This window comes from Amyelois transitella, chromosome 23, assembly GCF_032362555.1.
Source record: "Amyelois transitella isolate CPQ chromosome 23, ilAmyTran1.1, whole genome shotgun sequence".
Lineage (NCBI taxonomy): Eukaryota > Metazoa > Arthropoda > Insecta > Lepidoptera > Pyralidae > Amyelois > Amyelois transitella.
The window spans coordinates 3335737-3352363 of NC_083526.1; the positions used below are offsets into that span (position 1 = coordinate 3335737).

General features: G+C 33.3%; 1 protein-coding gene across 1 annotated transcript in view; it reads right to left on the reverse strand.

The window, feature by feature from the left end:
• Positions 1–13952, reverse strand: part of LOC106130701 (homeobox protein Nkx-3.1-like) — a 58380-nt gene extending 44428 nt beyond the window's left edge. Inside the window, exon 1 of the mRNA XM_013329602.2 lies at positions 13430–13952. Within this exon, the coding sequence (XP_013185056.2) occupies positions 13430–13952 (523 nt within the window). The remainder of the gene's footprint in view (positions 1–13429) is intronic.
• Positions 13953–16627: the final 2675 nt, after the last annotated feature.

A 16627-nucleotide genomic window follows, 5' to 3' on the forward strand; every position in this document is an offset into this window, starting at 1 on the left:
AAATAATAAAATGGTAAGGAACGAAATAGTAAAGGATGTCCGTAAATTATGAGAAAGTGTGAGAGGATGTGAAAGATGAATTATGAAGAAATAATAATAGTATTATAAGTAGGAAAAGCGAAGGAAATCCGTTAGTGCTAATGTTTATTTAATATTCTATTAGTTTTACATTATTATGAGAAATGATTTATATCCATTAGTTAAGTTTGAATGGAAACGGGCGAAGACGCAGTTTGTCTACGCCCAGAACACAAGAAGAATTACAAAAATATTTTAAAACATGACATGTCATGCAAAAATATGTCTGCCAGTCAGTCAATGACGTTGAGAGAATTAGGGGAGATGTTAAATATACAAAAAAGTAAAAATTGAAATCCTAATATTTGAACAAATTCAAAGATAAATTTTACCATTGAAATCATACTAAAAATAAGACTAGAGAAGACTTTTTTTTACAAAATATTTATAACGCAACGGGAAACGTAGACATGGAATACTAGAAAAATAAATTAATAGATATATATTCTGTGTGCATTTTATTATGTTTAAACATTTCCACCACCGCCAATCTCCTGTTTGGTTTTCTTCCACCCAAAGGTTGACTGGAAGAGATTGCATTAGCGATGAGTCCGCCTTTGTGCCATCTCTATCTGGTTTGTGCTGTTTTGTATGTTTTACTGTTATGGTAAAATAGTTTTATCTATCTATCTATATTTATTTATTGATATAACATTTGATATAGTTCCACTCATTCTAGCAAGTAAGTATATCAACGATTACATATAATTTTAAAGGGTTCAAAACGGCCTTTTCTAAGATCCTCTTCAAAGCCAAGAAAAGCGCACCTAATTATTAAGACACGAAAACTCCTCTGTTAAGTTTTAAGGCGTAAATTGTAACATTTTGAAACAGCATTCCTTAGTAAGTGGCGTTTAGGCGGCTCTAATTCATAATGAGGGCCTCAAACACGCTGATCTAGATAGCGGACGATGGCTCAATCAATGATCCATGGGATCTTGTATCTGAACAATATTATAGGTACGCGAGAGCGCCTGTTGTCGAACGGTTAAGGTGCCCGAATAAATGCGTGATGTAAACGAGAACAAGTACTTAAGTGTTATTTACTATGATTTGTATTAGTTATGACTCATTTTAAGCGAATTTAATTCTTTGTGACTTAATAAAAATATAATATAAGGTAGAAAAAAATTATGAAAAATTTTTTAGAAAATAGATCTATGCATTTCAGCAAAAAGAAATGTTTACGAGCAAATCAATAATGTTTTTTATGTTCGGAAGTTCTCAATTTAAACGTCGGTTTTGGTTACTCCTAAAAAGAAGAACTCATCTTTATGTTACGCGTGCGCCGTCAATGGCTCAATCAAACGAGACAAGATAGTGCTTAAGGCTATGTTGTAAGGAAAAAAAATATTAAAATTTGATGGAATTTTACAGAGTCCTGTCCTGTTATGGTGTTCCGGATTTGAAGTCTACAAGAACAATAAACTTACCTTCTGTTTATGGTACAAATTTTTATGTCTTGGAATAATTATGTTATGGTGAGTTCAAGTATGTATTTATTAAACACTCTGTTATCAAAGTATGCACATAGCAAATGAGTACTTGTCTGTGACACCGGAGGTACCGGGTTCGAATTCCGGCCAGAGCATGATGAGAAAATAACCTTTTCTGAATAGCCTGGGTCTTGGATGTTTATCTATATTAGTATTTATTATAAAATATAGTTTTAGTACTTCGAGGCTAACTCAATCAGTGTAATTTGTCCCGTATATATTTATTTATATATTGTCTATGTTATTGCAATAAATTTGAACTATCTACCTACTAGATATTCTGTTCAATGTTACCGCAAAAAAATAAGTATTTTTCTAATTCTATGCGCAACCGTCACTCATTGACCGAATCGAATTGCTACCGTGGTAGGTATAAAGTATAAACTAATTTAAATAGTCAATCAATTGGTCATAGTCCTGCGATAGCTGAAGATTTTGATTAAAAAACATGCTTCCAATGTCTTTAACATTACCTTTCATCAACAACCTCAAAAATTGAAGATCTTTTCAGTCTCAGAGAAAGATTACTAAGTATGAGTACTTAAATGTATCTTTCTTATTAGATGCTTCCAATTACATCCCCGTTACGAGGATAAAATATTATATGTTGTAATTTATTTTCTTCCTTCTGTTGCCAATTGGTTACCACCGATAATCCAAGCAACAGTTACATACAGGAATAAAAAAAAAAACAAGAAAAAGGAAACACAATTTTCTTCCCGTCTGGTCCGAGTTTCAGTCAATCAGACATATGTCCAGGGTCTGAAACCGGTTTCCTCACACGCTCGCGGCCGGTGGTCCATGGAACTAATTGCGAGGCATTCACCTTATTACATATCACGGGCTTGGATATCTGCGCGTTTAAAAAAAATAGAGCATCGCTTGTCTAAGTAAGGTAAAAAATATAAATTAAAATATTTTTTGAAAATAGAACTGCGTTTCACCAACTTTAAACTTGTTAACAAGAAAATTAAAAAAGTTTTTTATGTACGGGGGTGTTCTGAATTTAAATGAAATAAAATACATCTAAAATGTAAAAGAACAGATTTCATATTAGGAATTATCGAATGAAAAATAGGTGCTAACTTATATACTTTCTGCCAATATCGGTATAGTCTCCATTTCACTCTCATTTCACAACTTCATAGGTGACCGATCTCTTAGCCTTCAATCTGTTTACAGACGCAAAATCAACAGTTGCAAATCCGATAGGCTATTAATACTAAGGGGCTACAAACGTACGCCACGTTCAATCACTTCGACCAATGGTCGCTGGCAGTGTTTAATTAACCCGCCATTATTATTACTTACGTGCTCCTATTACCCATGAGATAGTAAGGTGACAAAATCGATAAAAAATATTGTTAGTGCTACTTTTTATGCATGTTATAAGTACTATTAAAAACTTATGAATATGCAATGGTTCATTAGAAAAAAAAATTAACTAACAGGTAGTTTTATAAGAGGAATTTTAAATCTAACCGAAACAATATTTTCTAGGCAAATGACCGTTTATTTTTATTTAACAACAGTAATGAATTTGCAAATACATATGTACAAAATGAAAAAGAAAATAAATAAATATATGAAAATAATTTCCATTGTACAACTTTTTCACAACTTTCTCTATAAAGCCTTAATTGTTTTATAGAAAAATATGTAAGATCCCTAAACTTTAAGATCACCGAGAAAAAATACAACTGAGGAAACAAAGAGTACAGTTAATAAATTTCATTTATCTTAGAACTCGATTTATCGATATCAAACAGCATCCCTAGTTCATTTCCAGCGCGAAGTCGATTAGTCAACTCTGGATTAGAACTACAATGGCCTATTTATATCCATTCGGCAGCCACCGTCGCCGCTATCGAGCAAATCGACTATTTATTACTCCACGAACGGCACAGCACTATTATGGGTATGTATAAGTAGTCTTCAGAGTTTAAATGTTTTTTCTAGATTACCTACATAAAATTTTATTAGATATTTTTTATAAATGTAAGAACCTGTAACCTGAAAAGGGGTATCCCTATTTTTGTAAAAATATTTTTAAATTCAAATATGTCCTAATGACGGTAACTTTTAAGTGTTTAATTTAATATTTTTTTTCATTTAACTATTAAATACTAATTTTGTTTTCAAGATTTATTTAATGATCGGTATCTTATTATGTAAGTTAGTACTATTTTTATTCGGTGTTGGACAGGAAACGGCGGACTGCAGAAACTTAGGCAAATATCCTTTAGCGGACTGATAGACAGCGGACAGAACTAATAATCGCATGAGAGCGAAATACGAAAATAATATGAGATAGATACAAATGAAACCTGATGATTCAATAATTGTGAGAAAGGACACTTCATTTACCTAATCTTCTAATTTAAATGCAGTACACGACGCAATCCCAATGCAAGTAATTCGCGAGCTGTCAAATATTTAAATTGCGGCTTCCTCGTCTCTGATTGAATGCGGTTAGGGTTGCGACGAGCTACGCAAATGCGCAATACTGCGGTCGAGCGTTGCGCACTTGATTCACGTCTCATTTTGACAGGTGACACAAGATTTTTTTTTTAAATGTTTTGTGCCGCTCATTGGCAAAGGCTTTCGCCCTGAATATGTTTTTGGGAAATTTATATGGAAACAAAGTTCCCAGCAATCACTAAGCTGATGTAAAAATATATTTCATCGTGAGCTCGAAAGAAAATTATATTATTTAAAGATGTCCGAGTAAAAAATTTGAAAGTACTGAATACCAAGCCCTTATGTTTAAAACCTTTTAAAAATATTTGAAAACATGATTCGCCGTATGAATATATGGTGTAATTAAATCACCGCACGTTATATATAAAACCCCATTAAACAAATGCTGAACAAATTCATTAGCTTATCGGCGGCCATTGTTGTAGTCTGGCCAATCAGAGCGAGCCGTGACATGTAAACATAATTCAATTAAGGATATTGTGACCCTACCTTATCGTTATCATAGGTTGTTATTGGAAAACAATGTGCTAAGTGCTAACTGGATTAAATAGTCGATAAGTTACCGATTGCTGCAAATCGAAACTTTAACTACTTATACAAATGTGCAATTTATGTCCACATATTTTAATACACTTCTTCTTCTGAAATTTAAGAGCTATTTAAATATGCACCTCTAACAATTAAGGGCATATTATTTATTCTATTATTTAAAAAAGCAATCTTTAAACCCTGACCATGTTTATGAGTAATCTCAGCCGTAGATATAGGCTTCCCCTAAATATATCTATCTACTTATCAAAAAAAATGTAATAAATAAAACAAATAAAATATAAAAAAGAAAAAAATATATAATTACATTTTTGTTTAGTTCTCATACAATGATAGACCATACGATAAAAGTTTAAGGTACTCTGTGACCAGAAAAATACAGTCTGATGTTTTAATAAAAAAGTAACATGGCTTCGGTTGAGTGGTCGAGCTGTCGACTCGATTCTAAAGCGATCGCTAAGTGACATATCAGTGGTATCGATTACCACTCGCTTCAATTGTTCTTTGTTCTTTGAAAACTCTACAAATGGTTAGTAGTTTGTTAAGGCGCAACACTCATGGATAAATATTATTCTATTTTTAAAACATAGTTATTTAGAATAATTATTTTGGTAGATGCTGTGAATAAATGTATTTCATATGTGGACAAAAAGTTTGAGGTTTTCCTAAATATATTTTTATATATCTCCTATACTGCGTGTCATGCATGCGTGCGGACTTGCAACTTATTTCATTTTTATTTTATTTTAATCTGACACTTCCAGTTTTGCATTTCGGTTCTTGTTCCAGAAATACTAATACCTATTGAATAATGTACATTATACTTAATCAAAATATTGTTATTCTTCCATCGCTTTTGATAAAAATGTAAAGGACGGTGCCTTAATAATCGATATTCAGTCTAAATTGAATCATCTTTTGTTCAATATACTTTTCTTTTTTCATCCGCTCACTCAGACGTCAATTTATTTTTAACTTTGAATGTCCATAATATGTTTTTATGTGAATGATGCCGATGACTTGTTTTGTTTATTACTTAATATATTCTAAACTTGTTGTAATTTTTATACCCTCAGAGTTGGCTCTTTGTATTACGGTATTATAATTAAAATGAAAACCAGAAAACACTATAGAAATAAATATTTCTTTGTTATAAATGACACATAATGTGCATACATATTTTAGAGATGGTGTTGACTTAATAACAGAAGCTGTAGAAAGAAAACTGCAATAATTTACAGATATTTTACATTTTTGAATCACGCATAAACATGAGAACGAATAAAAATGTCTCAAACGTCATTTTATAATAATTATTACCACCAAATAATAAATGAACAGAAAAAAATATTTTTAAAGTTCATACTGTCACAAGAATTAATTAAGTCGAGAGACAAATTCAAACGTTAAATATAATAATATTACATTGACAATTAATCACGTTTAATTTTCAATGTAATATTATTATATTTAACGTTACATTGACAATTAAAAACGTTAAATATAATAATAACTTATCTATCATCATTCTAGCGTTGTGTCCAAATTTTACAATTCTTATCTTGAAATGTGCAGTCTCAACTTGTTACATCGTTTAGAATGTCTAACTTTCAAGTTAGCCTTTTAGCGAAAAAATGAACATTAGTACTATGTGCCAAGAAAAATGCTTTTTAACTTGACATTCTTTTTAAGTGATGGGCTAATCTGTCGCTACCATAAATACGTACATATTATCACCTCTATATCTCTTGCACAATTATAAAGTAATATATGAAATGTCCTATTATGATGCCTTAATATTGGCTTAAGTGAGGATCAATTCTATACTCTCCTTAATTTCTATCAGCACTGTAATTCTGTAAAGCTTGACGGCGGAAAACTTTGCCGTAAATCAAACCAATTGCATACATTTGTATGTAAATCGGTGTAATTATAAAAGTCTTTATACATTTTAAAATTAAATTAATGTTAGTAATTTTTTTAAATATTCCTTCATATTGAGTATAATAAAAACAAAAACTTTAGTTTAAATTCAATGCAGTATGCAGGGATTGATGTAAAGGTATGGTCTCTGCCTATCATTAGGATGCCAAAAAAGGTTTTATAGATACCACTATTAAAACAATTTAGGACATACATTTTATATAAGCAAGGTGTGGCCCAAGTTCTTCCAAATTTGCCCCTCCCATCGACAAAAAAGACCCCCATAAGATTATATCGCACACCTGACCCCCAAAACTTACAAATATATAATTTGTCGGCTTAATGTAAAGGTAAGGAAAAAAATCAATCGATTCTGTTAGTTTAATCGATTACGTTATCTAAATCAATATCTTAAGGTTTGACTTGCATTAGGAAAACGAACTGTGTTATTTTAAACTCATATATTATATGAAACTACATTTTTATTACAGGTATGTTACTTACTATTATTCAAATGTCTGTAGAGCTTTCACGTTATTTTTTAATGACGAAATCGCGGGCAACAGTTAGCATAAATTTATATTTCAGTAAGTAAAATTAATTAACGATTAATGATGAATTTCGGGAGTGCTACGAACAATTGCTACGACGTAGCACATCTTTGCTATTATTTTGGGAGCTACAATCTAGTCTCTACGATATTGGCTACGGCGTAGCACATAATATTAAAAGTATTTTGGCATTGTCTTGTCTTGGGACTATTGGCTCTTTATAGTTCGAAAAATAAAATATTATGTAAACTGCTAGCTTTACAGCTCAATAGCGAGTACATGTCTTACAGTGAAACAAATTCGTATTGTACAATGTATAAGTAGTACTTGGCTGTATTGTTTAATAAGTATATTTTTATTTATAAGGATTAGAACAATACAGAAACTTGACACGCATTTATATTTCGAGGTTGATATTCGACACCTTTTTTCTTAGGATACACAGTTGAACGTGGCCTTTCAGTCTTTTGAAAACTGTCGGCTCTGTCTACCCCGTAAAGACGTGATTATATGAACACACATCAGAAGGGCCAGCTTAAAGAAATGAATATCTACTTACCTAAGGTAGTTTCCACATTTTCAAGGCCTTGTGCGGCAGGCTGACATCAATTTTGGCCAAATGGCCCGAAGGCGGCGGTTTATTTACAAAAACAGGGCTATAATTCGAAGGTCGGGTGTCCAAATGTGAGGTTATTAAGTAATGGACCCTGACGATGGCCGGCTGATGCGGGATAGTCGTGCGAACGAGAAGCGTGCGCGCTTTTAGAATTAATCGGGGTGGAAATTGGCTGCGAAATGTTAAAATAATAATCTAATCAGTGCTTTTTTCAGTCTTGATAAGACTGAAAGGCGGCCACGGTCAGCTATATGGCTTAAAGATGGAATTAAGATTTAAAAAATGACAGGTTGCTAGCCCATATATTGTCATGTTTATTCGCGTTATGACTCTATGTCTATAGTTATTGATCAGAGTTTCACAAATATACACAATTCCAATTGGTGGCAGACTCAATTAATTAGATCTATCATTTACAAGACAATACCATACTGTTCCCTTACCTTATGTTAAAGACTAATAGTAATGACATTGGTTTATAAAACACTCATTATGTTCTTTTAAATGTCTCTTTGTCTTTCATCCTCATGCACCCTGTAATTTTGAGCAGATTGCATACCGCGAAAAGGCCGCCTTTTCTACATTACTTTTTGCCAAAACCAAAACGATGCACCCTATACAGCCGAACATATCATCATCTCCTGCTCCATAACACAGATGGACCGAGATAGCCCCATGGAAGGATAATAATTAAATTATCAAGGGTCACACCACCTGCATCGCTCTATTATACCACGAGAGACAAAGACAGCTATATACACCTTGCTGAGTCGGCTTTTGTTTGGGGAATTGAGTAATATAATTAAAACGTTATATCGGTATCGATGTTATAGCACTTTAAGTGTTTATGTAATATATTAGTTACTAGCCAAATTCCCGGGGCTTTACTCTCGTAGGAATTTAAGTAGAATCGGAGCATCCCTAAAACTTTTATCTATCTCTATGCTGAAAATAGTACAAATAGGCAATAGTTTTTGATCTAATTCGTTACGATCTTGCATCAATTAGATAATTAATTTCTCTAATATTACCAAAATAAATTTTTACTCTATATAAATTTAACATACGTATTTCATTAAAGATTTTAAAGGATACCAATCTAATAGACCATTCAAATCAATTAGTCAGCTATTTCGGAAAAAGCTTTATTCTGGCGCACTGTGCGATTGGCCTATAATGGCGGGTGCCTTTGCCTTTTTTTGGGTTTTATTCTTTTTTTCATAATAGGGGTAATTCCAACGTGCCAGCTCCGACACCTTGGGACCCCACAGGTTGCATAGGAGTCATTTGCGGGATAATAAAATATAATAAGACTTAGTGCGCCGGGTGCTAAAGGTTTGTGTTTTTTATTGTTATTTTTGATTGCGTAGAGTTGCTTTCAGCTACTATGACTTTTAACTTTTCTATGTATATTAAAGATTTCTGTAATTCATATGCAAAATATTTTTAAAATAGTACCTACTTAATCTCTTACACACACACGACATACACTAAGACTCATTCTAAATATGTATACCTATAGCACCTATACGTATGTTTTTGTTCCCACTTACTTTAATTTTTTTGGTACATTAACGTTAGTTTAAAATAAGTAAGTAACTATACCTTTCACATGAAAGTCTCCAATATAAATAAGTACATTCGTCTTGGCCTACCTCTTCCAATGATCCTAAGTGCTTACTTCTTACCTATAAAGTAAGTATATACCTATTATGCTTTGAATTCCTAAATTATTAGCATATTTCCAGTGATCGTTCATACTTTGGTGACATATTTCTAGACCAAAGTCCAGGTCAATAATATATATATTATAGATATATAGATATAGTGACATTATTCTGTGTTAGACAAACGTTAAGACACCAATTAGCATAACATTATACATGATATGACCTCAAAAACATAATTTAAAATGTCAACTAGGGTTAAATTAAGTTGTTTATGTAAGCTAGGTATTTGTAATTGCACAATTGTTGCATTTATTTTTGTATTTTATTTTTGCTTTAGACATATATTATTTATATATTTGATCTAGGTACGGAGTTGATCTTTAATTCCTTACTAATATTTTTTAAAATACATGAAATTAAAAAATAAGCAGTAGTCTTAACTTTTCGCATCAACTTCTAATTATGTTAACCTGATGTAAGTATTACCCACACCAAAGTGTTAAATTTATGAATAAAAAAGTAAATGATGATGGAATAAAACATCAAAATAATTGCGTTTATGATAAAACTGTATGTACCCATTTATTTAATGCGCTCATTACAATGATATAGAGATATCCCAACAATAATATCTAATGTCCCGCCGAGTGGAGGGATGTTAAAAAAATATTATTTCCGTTCATAAACTAGAAATTACTTCCTCAATCAAGCCCATAGCCATAGGTGTTATGTCAATGACAAATGACTGTAGGCGCTTACGTTTTAATCTGTAGCATATGGAGCATAGACTGTTCCCGCCTTCGCGTTGACGCTATTCGAATTTCGAATTTCGAACTCTTTGTTAACCGCGTGATGTCTTCTTTTGTGCCAGTAACAATAGCTTTTTTGCAAACACCGTGTAAATTACGCTCACAGAGTCAATTTAATTTTTTTTTCGAAAGGGACCGTTGAATGACTTCGTGAAACGTTAGGGTCTTTAAAAGCTCATTGATTTGTTATTTTTATTAAGTGGTCAATTTAATAGACTGGCTGGCCATTCATCACGAACGAATATTAAAATAAAATGATTTCGAAAATGTACTTTTTTACTGTTTTTGTATAATCGATAGTTATTTTAAATTTTTCGTAGTACATACACATTCACACATGAAGTAGGTATTTAATAGGTATGTGAATATTTTTAAATTATTAAAATATTCACTTTAAATATTTTTAAGTAGTTGATTAATTTTATACATACATATACATACATACATACATATCGTCACGTCTATATCCCATGCGGGGTAGACAGAGCCAACAGTCTTGAAGACTAAATGGCCACGTTCAGCTATTTGGCTTAATGATAGAATTGAGATTCAAATAGTGACAGGTTGCTAGCCCATCGCCTAAAAGAAGAATCCCAAGTTTATAAGCCTATACCTTAGTCGCCTTTTACGACATCCATGGGAAAGAGATGGAGTGGTCCTATTCTGTTTTGTATTGGTGCCGGGAACCACACGGCACTGCCGGGAACCACACGGCACTCCGAGGCACACATTAATTTTATTTCTGAATTTATTTTCATTTTACGGTTTTTTTTAAATTTAAATACTTTGCAATTACTAATGATGCCATTACGGGCTTATAATGACAATTTGCACTTTCTTAGAATGCCCCACTGTCCAAAAGTTGTGACTAAAAAACAACATGCAGACACGTTAAATAATATGGCGGCCTGCGGACGCGCATGTATGCCGATCTTTCAATTACTTCGATACCGCTCTGTAATCATACCATAATCGTCTATTTTGGCACTGGCACCCTGCATTTCAAGCCATTGAAAAATAATATCTTCATTTTTCAATTTGCGAACAATCGTAGTGGCTGGAAAAACGTAAGCATTTTTTTTCAGAAGTAAGTAAGTACTTATCTTTTTTTACTGCGATTCAATCAAGATGAAAGTGATTATTCTGATAAATAATTAAGGCCAGTGCTGACAAGTTAAAAGACTTTTTTTAATTGGAAATTAATTTACTTTTTTATTTGCGTAATGGCTGGGGCCACTCGGATTGTGGCTTATTTTCGGAAGCTACCTATTCTCAAAAGTCTAAGAATTTAAAGAGCTAGATAAAAACTTAGGTTAATACTTACCCGGAATAAAATTCTACCTCAAATGACATTCGGGTTTTGTGGTCATCAACATTACATGCCTCCTAGCACTGCATAGCATAGGCAACGTAAGGGCACGTAGGTATAACTGGATGGCTCAATGATGGAATTTAAATGAAGAAAGTTAGTACCTTCAGGTTGCAAACCTATCGCCTAAAAACGTTGTAATTTCTCACTTACATAATCTAGTTCCACTTTGCAAATTAAAATACCGATATATTATATAAATCAAAATAGTGTTTCAATGACTATGTAGCCATCAAATACATATTAACGCATATGTAATGTTGGCAAATTGGTCTGTGCTCATTGCTAATGACGATTTTAATGATCAAATGAATGTCTATTGGCTGTTGGTGACCTGGATTAAATAAATGTTTGCTGTCAAAAGAAGGAACACACAATCGTAAAATATAATGGCTGTATGAATACAGTGTGTATTTAACAAATGAAAATTATGATAGCAAAGTGTATTTACAAAAATGGATTAGAAACTAAAGAACAAGCGTTGACGGCCCAAGGCATTTATCGACGCCAACGCGCTTACATATAATTATTTATAACGTCTTTACCCCTACGGGTCTTACAGAGTCAACATTAAGTTTTGAACAAGACTTCTAGCTAGACTTAATATTGATACGAAAGATAATACAGGTTTTCAGTACATCGCTTAAAAAATGCATACCAAGGCATATGCTAGTTAAAATATTTCAGCTGTATGTTGGGAGAAGTTACTTTTCTTTCATTAAACTTACCTACTAGATGTTAAATATAATTCTTTTCAGAAACTAAACTTTTTTAAATACAAAAGAAATGCCTAGAAGAAGAAAGATGTGTTTGCAGATAAAAGTAATTAGTTCTTAATTAACCTCAACGCTAGAAAGTTCCTAATCTAAGAACCTAATACTTTCAAATCGTGTAATTAAACACAATAGGAGCTAAAGAAAACACGAAGTACATTATAAGAGTAAGTAGTTTTTGAGTAAAGTTTTCGATAAAAATATTGTGTGATGAACCTTGTTAGGCCTATACAATATCTGATGCCTTAGAAAAAACTCATAAGCAGGTAGGTACTTACCTTCTTATTTCATTTTTAATTTAATTTGAATTAGGTATTTTCGGACGGAATTTAAAAGGTCTTCACGTAATATTTTGTCTTGGGTTAAAAATAGAAAGAGCCCCTTTATTATCATAGTTTATCTAATATTTTGGTTACAAAAATAGTTTTTATTTTTTTTGGAAAATTCTGGGATTAGCACTTACTTTAAACCTAAGGAAAATCATCTAGTCAATGTTTTTGCATAGGTACCATATATATATAGTACATTTATATACATTATAGGCAGCTAAATATTTAACTATATTAGAAAAAAATACGTTTCATTGGTATCATATCTGCCATAAACAATAAATCACAACAGTCGATATAATTAGTGATCAATTCAAATAAAACGTTGCATTAGGGTTGTCATTTCTTTTAAAATAGGTAGGGAACTGAGCCAAATGTGAAATAGGTACTTAATTGTGTTTAAAAATAATACTACCATTAGGTAGGTAATTAAAATAAAAAAAAATAGACATTGGCATTTAATAAAATTACAACCACCAATAATTCTACCCACGCTCGATCTCTTCGCTCTTCTGATAACCTTCTCCTTGCCACCCCTGCCCACCGCCTTGGATTCATGTCCAACTCATTCCAAGTGCAAGTTGTTGATGAATGAGTTACAATATTCCTACATGCCTACTTTATAATCTAGCTTAAGTACTTCAAACCCTTTTAGAATTGTATGCTTCCTTGCAGGTAAGGACCTTATTATAATACTCAATTGGAAACTTTTTGCTTTTCTAAATCGGTTTATTTGGTTTTATTACATATAATTATTTGAAATAGGAAACAAAAAAAGTACTAACCTGCATTATCAGCATTGTTTGCTTCGAAGGTCTTGCTGGTCATGTGGAACAGTGCATCGAGGGGCGTGTGTGGTGCTGTTGAGCCTTGCTGTGGCGCTCTTCGAGGCTCTGAACAGCAGTCTGACGCTGACGAAGATCTCTCCGACGCCGAGTCACAGCATTCCGCAGGAGCCATATCTCTCGGCCTTAAAAGTCCTAACGCTGCTAGTCTCCATCTTTCTCCATCTAATAACGCCGCTCCAGCTAGACGCTGCAGCCGCTGTAACCTCTCAAAACCCGACGCATCCCACGGCCTAACTATACGCGGAGGAGTTCGCGGACTGTGCGATAAAATGTCCAAAATTGAAAAACTTTTCACACCGTCTCCCCGTCGCTCCTCTGCCGGTTCCGATGCCATCTTCAAGCGCTTCAGCGGTCTGAAGTAGTCGTGAGGTGATGGCGACCGTGAAGGAGCCGGCGACGGACGCCCTACACTAATATCGTCTTCGGAACAGCTGTGTCCTGACATCGACTCCTCCTCCATCGTTCGATTCACAAATCCATCACACAACAGTCACAGATATTCGGAATGTTCCGCTGGCTCACAACACCAAGTTAACACGGGATACGGCTGACGGGTCGACGCGCCTCGGTCAACTGACGTGGCATGTGACAGCCCTGTCGCGGGCGGCGTGAATAGGCGTACACTATTAAGCTCCGGCCAATCGGAGCTCGCCGTTTTATTGCTGACGGTCTACGATTGGTCGGGGCTGGCTGGATAGGCGCGCGGGGCTGTCACAAGCCGGGCTCCAATAAAACTTTTTAATCCGGCCCTGGATTGGGGGGCGAGATTCGTGGTGTGATTAATTTAGCCGCTTCGAGGCGCAATGCCGAGCTTCGTGGAGGTTCGGGGGGAGTTGGAGGGGGAGGCCAGTTAATTACCGGGATGAAGACGCGATTCTAAACTACTTGCTCCATTATTTAGCGTCGATAAGGCCGACGTTTGTCACTGAAGAAATTGCCACTTTCCTTCATTTATACTTCATCGGCTAATTGTCTGAACCCACTGGATTGTAGGAGTACTAACTGTTGTAGATATACTAACGCAGTTGTTCGTATTAATTGCAGCTCGCTGTTCGTTTTGTCGTTTAGTTAGCAATTAATTTTCCAGACACAGTGATAGGAAGACATTAATTAAAACTGTTCAAACATACTAATTTGAACTTAAGTTACTTATTTAAGGAAAAATAAGGTATACCTAAAATTTAAAAAATATTATGAAACATAAAATATATAGTTAACATTTCATAAAAAAAATTTCAACCGTTTTTGACAAACACACACTCACTCATACCTACATCCTAACAAACTTTCGCAGTTAAATTATTGGATTAAGAGTAAGATTCACAGTAAGTAGTTACCTACTTACCTAAACTGTAAATAAGTAAGTGAGTTTTTTTCTTTTTTTTTTAAATGTCTGTTAACCCGAACCGCCATTTTGAAATGTTTACCTACCGTCACGCTCCGTGGCCCGGGGGAATGATGTGGAAAACTAATCTAATTTGACATTGAACTTTTTGTACAGTCACTGTATGTTGGTTTATTTTGGGGTGCAGCCACTCCCGATAGGGGATTAAAAATAGTTGATTAATTCTAGCGTTGTCTGTTTCTTTTTTATTGATAGGAAGTTAACTTAGATCTGACCGCGTCAATTTACACCTACTAACCTAAGTAAGTAAGTACTTATTTAAGTGTAAGTATATTCTTATAGGAATACCTAATGATAAACTCAAGTAGGTACTTATAAGTTGATGACAATCGGTATGTTTCTATGTTAGAGCCTGCCTTAAAATGTATTTCTTGTACTTACTACAAAAGCTGTTATATAATTTATTTTAATTAATTTAATTTTTTTACATTTTTAATTATACATATATTGTTTTTCTAGAAATTTACACATAATAATGATTTATTTTAAATTCCTAAAATAAAAAATATAGGTATCTAAACGCAGTTGTTACCTACCATATTCATTATTGCGAAAAACAGACACAAATTTCCAATAACAAAGAAAATTGAAATGAGTTTGTGCAATAAAATATTAGGTATTACCTACCTACTTATTTTTTTCAAATAAGTATAATTGACAATTAAATTGAGAAATTACTCCAACGGCCATCGCTAATTTGACACTCCGTGTTATTATAACTGATGTTATTTCCCATAAAATGGTGACCGGAACCGACGCCATATTGCCCGCTTTCCCGCCATTATTGACAATCATGTCGATTTCCGCCCCGACTTGATATTCGCTTTATTAATTTAAAATGTAATTGATACTGGCAATGTCACGGTTATTTCTTGTGGAGACAATTTTTTTATGTTTGAATTTCTGAATAAAAAGCATATGCCAGCTGCTGTATATTCCACGCAGAATTTAAAAAAATAAGGAAAACGAATCAAGGTATCACTTTTAAAGAAGAGATTAAATTTTTGAAGATAAGCTCCTTAGTAACTTGTCGCTATAATTTTTGATTCCCATTTCTTAAAGCTATCCATATAAGTATTTAAAAGAAAATATTTATCTACGCATTTTTCTTGTAATACATAATTCACTTTTTTTCATTCATTCAGCTTTAACTTAAGTTCTAATGCATATTATAGCATGCAGGCAATCTGCGCGTTTATGTCAGTCATATATGTATGTATAGGTACTTTTTAAATTTTAAAGTTCCATACCTAAAAAGTAAAGACGGGTCCCTATTACTAAGCATCCATCTGTCTGTCACCAGGCTGTCTCATAAACCATGTGATAGCTAGGGAGATGAAATTTTCACTATAACTAAAAATTAAAATAAAAGGTATATGAAAGGGGTCCCCGTACAATATAATTGTTTTCTTCTTATTTCTTTGCTCATTACTAATAACGGTAACAGATAAACGCATAAAATTTTCACAGAATAGTTACTTGTAGGTATATTGCAAATACTTAACAATAAAACTATTTAATACAAAAGGGTGACTTCCATACATCAAACGTAATTTTTAAGCAATTTTTTGATCAATTTTATAAACAGATAGAAACGTGAATATAAAAAAAAAATATTTAGGTACGTAAGTAACAACGTGTCGATGGATGGTATGGAGCACTTAGTTGGTAACCTAACATAGGTACATAAATACTAACATTAGCTGTAACATCCACATAAGCTGGTTTTA